Source organism: Barbatula barbatula (assembly GCF_947034865.1).
Source record: "Barbatula barbatula genome assembly, chromosome: 12".
NCBI lineage: Eukaryota > Metazoa > Chordata > Actinopteri > Cypriniformes > Nemacheilidae > Barbatula > Barbatula barbatula.
Window position 1 is genome coordinate 13,145,141 of NC_136775.1, and position 8,164 is coordinate 13,153,304.

Below are 8,164 nucleotides of genomic sequence, written 5' to 3' on the forward strand. Positions count from 1 at the left end.
TTAACTGGTGAGTAAGTTCCTGTTTCACTGGTGAAATAGGAGAGGAGTAGGCGGGTGCCCACTGTAATAATTTCCATTCACATTTTCTTCATGTTTACATCCTGCTGCATGTAAGACTTCTGATCCTCTTTATGTCAATAATTTTCAGCATAGGAATACTCGAGGGGTATTAACACAGGCTGCAGAGGGGATCATTTTGGTTTAGCTATAAATAAAGAAAAAAGCGAGTAATTCACAATTTATTAATTGATAGTCCCATGTTTATTAAAGCAGTGTGCAAATTTCTTTTGATGACACCGCATAGGCCTAGCCAGTTCTGCTCATAGCACTCTTTTCTCCTTTAAAGTGACATAAACATTATTTATCATCATGCTAAATTATATAAAGTCAATTTTTTTTGTGAAAGGCAGAAAGAGAAATTTCCTGGTTTGGTATTTATGAACCTTTTGGTTGGGGTGTTGGGCCTTTTGATGTCAAAATGTAATGAGAATAAAACAATATTAACAAAGACATAAACTTAATGTGTTATTGCAATGTTATTTATAACTCATATACTCACACCATAGGTGTAAGGAAATTATTGCAGAATTTATTTAGATATTTATTTGCAATGTCTGCATACGATATCATACAGAAAAAAACTTTAATTTTATTTGTTAAATCTAGATTTTATTTCTTAAAACTGAATAATTAAACATGTATTGCAGCCATTATTTCACCATTTTAAATATTATGTTTCTTTGAAAGTAAGATTATTGAAAATGCAACAGCACAATATTCACAGGAGTTTATGTTAAATTACAGTCATTTATGTACTCATGTCTGTAGGGTGTGGTGTGGGCGGCTGGCCCTACAGAGAGCTGTAGAAGGCCAGGAGGCCTGTATCTGGGGAGGGGTGGGCCAGGAGCTTCTGGATCTGTGTACAAAGAAGAATTACAGGTAAGAACACGAAAAGAACAATGTCCGAAAAGAATGCTATTCAACACAAAATCCCAACCACTTCAGCAACTCCTCATGCACTCTTGTGCACACCAGCTCTCTCAAACCAAACCTATAATTACCTCCAATGCACACAGCAAACTTAACCCTTCCCAAATCACATAATTTTCTCATTATTTTATAAAAATGGATAATTGAATCATTGGTTTTGTCAAAAGCAGAGTGTCTTTTATATAATAAGGCATCAAATTTCAAAATGTACAATGAAGCTATATTACTATAAATAACCAATCTGTGCATCCCATTCAACCAGACAGACAAATAGACAGATATAGTACTTCTTTAAAGTTGGGGTGCTTGGCATTCTGCACTAGTTGTAATAAAACTCCCTCTGTGGTGGTAAGAAACGCTCCACTCTGCTTCAGTCGAGTCAGGGCAAAAAGACGATCTGTTTGGCTGAAAAACAACAGGCAGATAAGTTTTCAAAACCTGACAATTACTTAAAGGCTTAACTTATAATACAGAGAAAGTTCTGTGCCTAAACAAATTCAGCCAACAATAATTCCCCTATAGAAAAGGCTTAAAGATGCTATCCATCATTCCTGAAAAATACTATACTTGACCTTGTGCTTGAAAAAATATGTGTGAGTCATGGTAAGGCAGGCAGCAGTTATGTTTCTGCGTCTAAGAAAATATTCATACGTCATTCATACCTTCGAGCAGAGACAGCATCTGCTACAATGTGAACCTCCATGCCTTGCTCGAGGAGATCAAAGGTTGTGCACTACAGTTAAACAAGAAACCTGAAGATCAGAATCAGTATGCAATAACTGTGTGTCATAACGTGTTGTGACATCAGTTAGAAAACTTCACTTGACTTTACCGCGATGCAGGCTTGAGCCTCAATGCCACACAGAATGACCTGCTGAGGATCTCCCAGGGTCTTCAGTGAGCTCTTCACACTGTCTGTCAGCATCGAGAAACTGGTCTTTTCATGAGGCTTTAGCCCATCTGCACCCAGTTCAGGAACTGTGGGGCCCAGACCTTTGGGGTACTGCTCTGTCAATATCTGGGGGATGTTCAAGATTTGACATGCCTGCGAGAGAAACATAATTAATAATGTCTGTTTCCTGACCTTCAATTGACCTGTTATATTATTAGAAAGACGGAATTGACAACACTAGCAGCTTTGCTACATTATGGGTGCATACTGTACCTGTAGTAATCTTGCAGCATTGCTCACAATATTTGTGAATTGGTAGATCGTGGGTCTGAATTTCTCCTGCATGTCACACAGTAACAGCACTGAGCCTTTGGTGGAGAGTCTGCCTATTCTTGCCACTGAGGAGAACATCAGGAAATTTTGCCACATGTTTACCATACCCAGAAATACATGTGTATTTGCATGCACTTACGGTAGTCCTAAATATTTAGTCAAAATGTTTAACGTAAAAGAATAATGTATTCTTTAAAAGCGTCCAAGTACTTATTTGGGGCACTGTATTATAAGCCTTGTTGTTAAATGTTAAGTCTGCCATGTGAAGTTCTCAAGAAACAAAGGTTAAACAGAGTATTCAGCACATCATACAATGTCTCAGTGTGTCAGAAGGGCATGTATGACACAAATATGTCCAAGTAGTTCACTAGAATTTAAGACACTGTACATTGTACCAAGAAAAGTGAAAGCATGTTTGCGAGTAGAGCCCTATAGTCATTCATGTTAACTTAATGTAAACCAGTAGTTCTCAAAAGGGGGATCCCAGGTGGCAACCAAGGGGTTAAAAAAACTAATAATTTTAAAAAGAGACAAAACGAGCAATGAAATGGACTTTTAAACAACTAAAAGCCAATTTACTTATTATTATTTGTCCATCTTTATTTTGTATATACACTTTTCCAGTTAATGTCTTTTGTGATTGGGATGGGGACCTTTAAATATTGTTGATTAAAGTCGGGGGCCTAGGAGTCAATAAGGTAGAGAACCCCTGACGTAAACCCCGCCTCGTTCTGCTTGATATGAGGTCCATGACATGACATTCAAAGGCAAACAAGAAGTACTTACTGTTTGCGATTCGATATGGAGTCTCAGATCCCAAAGATGAAGATTAACCACAACTGTCCGGTGTCTAGATGAAGTTAATTACAGTGTCCACTTTCCACTCCCTCCTTTTCTCTAAAACAACTCAAACACACGTTTTTAAAGGTAACGAACAGGTCACGCGAAACGTGTACATGACAGCAGCGGACAATCAGCAAATTCGTGCTGTACGACGATTCAAAATAACACAAATGTATATACTAATATTTCTGTGTGTCGTTTAAAGATCGATATGATCAAAAACAACAATGTAAGTCAATCGCCGCAACACACGTACTTGCAGAAGCGACGCGCACTCACCGCTTATAAGCGGAGCGTCCAGCAGATGTCACTGCCACAAACACAACAAAAATGTATTTTGATCCCTGTTTATTAATTCGTTTGCTGCTTACACGAAAAAGTGTAATTCTATATACAATTGACCATATAATGCATAAACACTACCATCGAACACCGCACTGGTGAAAGAGGAGTTTAACATGTGAAATTATCCAGATGGTTTGCAGAGTGGCGTTCACCCGGAAGTGTATGGGAGTGGCCAAAGACCTTAGCGTCACGGCCTTGGCGTTTCGCAGGGATTCTATGGGAAACAGAGACCGCTACTTACGTATCATCGCAGTTTTTAAGAAATACATGAGCTCCTCTGAGAGCAAAGCACTCGTGCAGTGCGATGCACAAACTGGCGCACCTTTGTTTTGTTTGATCGGCTTAAAAGGCACGTTTTCCCAATGATAGTCTTTGTATGTGGTGAGCGCCCGTGGAGAACACCAGCTCGATTCCTGCTGCTTTAATTAAACTGCGCTTTGTTTTTACCAGCTCGCACTTATCTCATTCAGAGGTTATAGTTTTGCATTTGCGTGACAGCTTTGTTTGCAGTCACTGAATTGCTAGCTGCTGGCTAGCCGGTTTTACTCAGTTGGTGTGTCGGAGCTGCTGCAAAATGTCAGATTTTGACGAGTTTGAGAGACAGCTGACTGAAAACAAGCAAGGTGAGAAATAAAGCTACCCGTCTGATGCAATTGTGCGTTTTGTCATGTGTTTCAGTGGATGTGGTTGAAAGACCTGCTTCGCTGGGCAAGCAGCTGGTCAGTCTGCAGACTAAAGACAGAGCCTCTTTACTATACTGTGCTGTATGAGATTGTGCAGAACACCAAACACTTGTAAGCATTAAAATCCATCTAACGTCTGGAAACTGTTTGTTATTGTCTTTGCTCAGGGGGTGTGGTCTCACATATATTACGAGGGATGTTATAACAGTGATGATTCATTGAAAATACGTGGGATACAAAATCTAATTTTAAACTTGGAAATTAGCCAGGTTTTAGAAAAATGTGTTAAAAAATATGAAACCAATTAATTGAAATGACTGTAATACAAATAACTTCAAATTAAGCACATTCTCATTATGCTGGGTTAACATGGACCATCATGTTTTACTCAAATATGAGTCCAGCTTGAGTGCATGCTGTCATTAAATCCAAAGAGAACAAACCAAATACTAATAAATTCATGTTCACTTTTACAGTTCAAGTTATGCTGATAATATGATTTTTAGCGAAAAAAATATTAGAAAAATGCAAAATAGAGCATGTTCACAAGTGGACTCAGACTGTTGAACCCCACTGTATCTATGCAGAAATTTAACAGGTTAGTACTGATAGAGTTTGAAAGAACTACTACAGACTAATTGATTTGTGCATTTTGATCATGTCTTGTATGTTTCATTGCAATTCACTGAACAGCAGACAGAGACAAGGAGAACAAGCACCACCGGCGGAGTGTCTCGAGAAGTCGCAGCAGAGACCGCGACAGGAAGAGGAGAAGTCGGGACAGAGAACGGAGAGGCAGCCGAGATCGTCATGCAGATAGCAAGGATCGCAGACACAGACGCAGGTTCTCTGGGATTGATGTTTGGAAAGCTGAAATCATTAGGATTGTCAAAAGCTAGAGTATATGTAATATTATTGAATGCTGTCATTGATTTTGCTGTCGTTGATCTGTCTGTCCGTGCAGTCGCTCCCCGCACCGTGAGAAGAAAAAGATTAAAGTAAAGAAGTACTGGGATGTTCCCCCTCCGGGTTTTGAACATATCACACCCATGCAGTACAAAGCCATGCAAGGTGAGTCTTGTTTTCTTTTTATGGTTTCTCTCTTTCCTACATATTTAAAAAAAAAAATCTTGGACTTCAGCTGCAGGTCAGATCCCAGCTACTGCTCTGCTGCCCACTATAACCCCTGAGGGTCTGGCTGTAACCCCAACACCTGTTCCTGTGGTGGGCAGCCAGATGACTCGGCAAGCTCGCCGTTTGTACGTAGGCAACATTCCATTCGGTATTACAGAGGTGAGCTTCGCCATTGGTAGATTAGGGTTTGATTGCTGTTATATATAAACAATTGAACGGATTAATTGCACAGATCAAATGCAGAATTGATCTCTGTGCTCTCTATCTGCATGCTTTGCTAGATATTCAAGTGTGTTTTATATTCAATTCAATAATTGCATTGCTCTCTGGTCTCTGACAGGAGTCCATGATGGACTTTTTCAACGCTCAGATGCGTTTGGGTGGCCTGACTCAGGCCCCAGGAAATCCAGTCCTTGCTGTTCAGATCAACCAGGACAAGAACTTTGCCTTTCTGGAGGTCAGACTTTGTCCCGAGCAGTAGATCATCACATAAGTGCTTCACAAGAGAGGTTTCGTAAGAATAATGTTGTTTTTATGTTGTGTTAATACAGTTCCGTTCAGTGGATGAGACCACACAGGCCATGGCGTTTGATGGCATTATTTTCCAGGGACAGAGTCTTAAGATTCGCCGACCACACGACTACCAACCTCTACCGGGCATGAGTGAAAACCCCAGCGTCTACGTCCCAGGCATGACTCTAATTGCTTCTTGACTTGACATCTGCTCAAGATTTTTCTTTCTATAATTATTTTGAAGCTTAAGTTGTGATTGATTTAACACAGACCATTAGGTGGTATCACTTGTTCTCTCTCTGTAGGCGTGGTCTCCACAGTGGTACCTGATTCGGCGCATAAACTCTTCATCGGTGGTCTGCCAAATTACCTCAATGATGATCAGGTTTGTATCAAAATGTCATTTTTTGACGATGATATATTCTCAGAATTTTCATAACATTACACACAATTTTTCTTGTCGCTTAATTCTGACTAAAATGTTATATCTATTCCACAGGTAAAAGAATTGCTGACGTCATTTGGTCCCCTAAAGGCATTTAACCTGGTAAAAGACAGCGCTACAGGCCTCTCAAAGGGTTATGCCTTCTGTGAATATGTTGACGTCAATATCAGTGACCAGGTAATAAAAACAGTGACCAAACTCACACCTTTAGACCTACATTTCGCGTGCATTAAAACCGTTATCCGTCACCATGGTTTAGTAAGTCACAGTTTAGCATTTTTCTGAGTTGACTGTGAGTTCATCAGATCTGTTTGGTATGTGCCTAATGGGCGCTGAGGTTACAATAGAAAGTGACTTTTCATTGCACTGTTTACAATCACAGGCCATCGCAGGTCTAAATGGAATGCAGCTGGGTGACAAGAAACTCCTGGTCCAAAGAGCAAGCGTGGGCTCCAAGAACACCACCCTGGTGAGGAAGAGAGTGAACGTGTTTTGATGCAACTATATACCTTTATATGAATTTGAATATCTATCTCTCTCTTTATTTTTTCTAAAGACGGGGATAAACCAGACTCCAGTGACCCTGCAGGTTCCAGGTCTAATGAACAGCTCGGTCACCCAGATGGGTGGCATTCCCACCGAAGTCTTGTGTCTGATGAACATGGTTGCCCCAGAGGAACTGCTGGATGATGAAGAGTATGAAGAGATCGTGGAAGACGTCAGAGACGAGTGCTCCAAATACGGCCAGGTCAAGAGCATCGAAATCCCACGCCCTGTCGATGGCTTGGAAGTTCCTGGAACTGGAAAGGTTTGACACATCTTCAGTACATGTAAATGTTTTATTATTTTTGTATTTAAATGTTTCTTATCTGTTCCTCTTTTAGATCTTTGTGGAATTTATGTCAGTGTTTGACTCTCAGAAAGCAATGCAAGGGTTAACAGGAAGGAAATTCGCCAACCGAGTGGTTGTGACTAAATACTGCGACCCTGATGCCTACCACCGCCGTGACTTCTGGTAGAAACGGGACTGATTCAATTGGAAGATTAATGCAGATGGCCTGATTTCGACCTTTCGGAAACTCCTGATTTTGCAGGTGTATGAAATCTCAGAGGGTGTGTGCTTAAGTGTAAAAAACATGACACGTGATTGGTCAAAATCGATCGTATGTGATGTTTTTTTAATACGTTGAAGTATGTGCAAAGCTTTATGATGGGAAATCAGACTGTACCAGACTGTCATTGTCTACTATTCCCCCAAGCGTTTTAAATACCTGTTATGTCTGTGAAGCTCACACGCTTTGAACTGATCAGATAGGACTAATAGGATGATAAAAAGTACGGTGTTAATGAAGCTGAAGGGAGACTGACATTGACAACAACAACAAAAACGAATGTTGCACTCAAATAACAAGGAATCAACGTGGAGAGGTCTTTGTTTTTGTGTTTTTTTTATTGAAGCTGTGAAATGTTTTATGTTTGGGCTAAGTGTAAATGTGTACAGTAAGAGAAGTTTCTTGCCCACTACAGGCATCTTGTAGGTTGAGTCTTACCACTTGTCTGTACTGTCCTTCCCCACTATCCTTTGCTCTTACTCTCTTTCTTTCCTTTCACATCTCCTAATAGTTGTACTGTTGTGAACTCCTGTTTTCTCGGCCCCATCTAACCAAATTTGTACACAGTGAAAGCTGTTTTTTGCCCTTTTATTTCTTTTATTTTTTATACATTCTGTATCTAACTATCCACTGCTGTTTTTTAAAACTGTTATAAGCTGAGTGATTTAATACAATGCATTTATGTATTAGGACCAGAAGAAGGTTCTGGTGAAATAAACTTGATGCATTTGAATTGATTCCATATACATCGCATCTGTATTCTGCCAGCAGATTTCTGGAGACTGGGGCGATAAATAGGTTTGATTCTTTTAACAATAAAAAGAAAGAAAGCGATGTCAGTGGAAAAATGTTGATTGCTGATCTTTGAAAATGA

General features: G+C 39.9%; 2 protein-coding genes across 16 annotated transcripts; one reads left to right on the forward strand and one right to left on the reverse strand.

The window, feature by feature from the left end:
* Positions 1-226: 226 nt before the first annotated feature.
* On the reverse strand, positions 227-3,592 carry isoc2 (isochorismatase domain containing 2). Of its 3 annotated transcripts, XM_079468641.1 has the most exons (8): positions 3,482-3,546; positions 3,315-3,368; positions 3,002-3,112; positions 2,156-2,280; positions 1,823-2,035; positions 1,653-1,723; positions 1,278-1,395; positions 234-916 (listed from the first exon to the last, which is right to left on the reverse strand). In XM_079468641.1, coding segments are annotated over exons 3-8 (594 nt in total). In that variant the 5' UTR covers positions 3,003-3,112; positions 3,315-3,368; positions 3,482-3,546; the 3' UTR covers positions 234-850. The 3 variants fall into 3 exon arrangements, with proteins under 3 accessions (XP_079324766.1, XP_079324767.1, XP_079324768.1); XM_079468640.1 differs by having other exon boundaries at positions 227-916; positions 3,338-3,546; XM_079468642.1 differs by lacking the exon at positions 3,315-3,368 and having other exon boundaries at positions 3,482-3,592.
* Positions 3,559-8,027, forward strand: u2af2a (U2 small nuclear RNA auxiliary factor 2a). 13 transcript variants are annotated; one of them, XM_079468629.1, is made up of 13 exons: positions 3,559-3,752; positions 4,082-4,197; positions 4,563-4,684; positions 4,780-4,930; positions 5,051-5,157; positions 5,228-5,379; positions 5,561-5,677; positions 5,772-5,910; positions 6,039-6,118; positions 6,233-6,355; positions 6,561-6,647; positions 6,735-6,986; positions 7,063-8,027. In XM_079468629.1, exons 5-13 carry the CDS (start codon positions 5,136-5,138, stop codon positions 7,195-7,197), a joined length of 1,107 nt encoding a protein of 368 aa, XP_079324755.1. In that variant the 5' UTR covers positions 3,559-3,752; positions 4,082-4,197; positions 4,563-4,684; positions 4,780-4,930; positions 5,051-5,135; the 3' UTR covers positions 7,198-8,027. The 13 variants fall into 13 exon arrangements, with proteins under 13 accessions (XP_079324755.1, XP_079324762.1, XP_079324761.1 ...); XM_079468628.1 differs by having other exon boundaries at positions 3,564-3,784; XM_079468635.1 differs by lacking the exon at positions 4,082-4,197 and having other exon boundaries at positions 3,561-4,026; positions 6,012-6,118.
* Positions 8,028-8,164: the final 137 nt, after the last annotated feature.

Excerpts from the sequence above, each read along its gene's own strand:
- isoc2 (XM_079468640.1), bottom strand. Across the intron at positions 2,036-2,155 it reads ATGCTGCAAGATTACTACAG|GCATGTCAAATCTTGAACAT; the intron begins GTACAGTATGCA and ends TTTCTCTCGCAG. Across the intron at positions 917-1,277 it reads AGCACCCCAACTTTAAAGAA|ATCCAGAAGCTCCTGGCCCA; the intron begins GTACTATATCTG and ends CTTTGTACACAG.
- u2af2a (XM_079468626.1), top strand. The coding sequence starts at position 4,170 with ATGAGATTGTGCAGAACACCAAACACTT. Across the intron at positions 4,198-4,779 it reads GTGCAGAACACCAAACACTT|CAGACAGAGACAAGGAGAAC; the intron begins GTAAGCATTAAA and ends TTCACTGAACAG. Across the intron at positions 5,678-5,771 it reads AGAACTTTGCCTTTCTGGAG|TTCCGTTCAGTGGATGAGAC; the intron begins GTCAGACTTTGT and ends GTGTTAATACAG.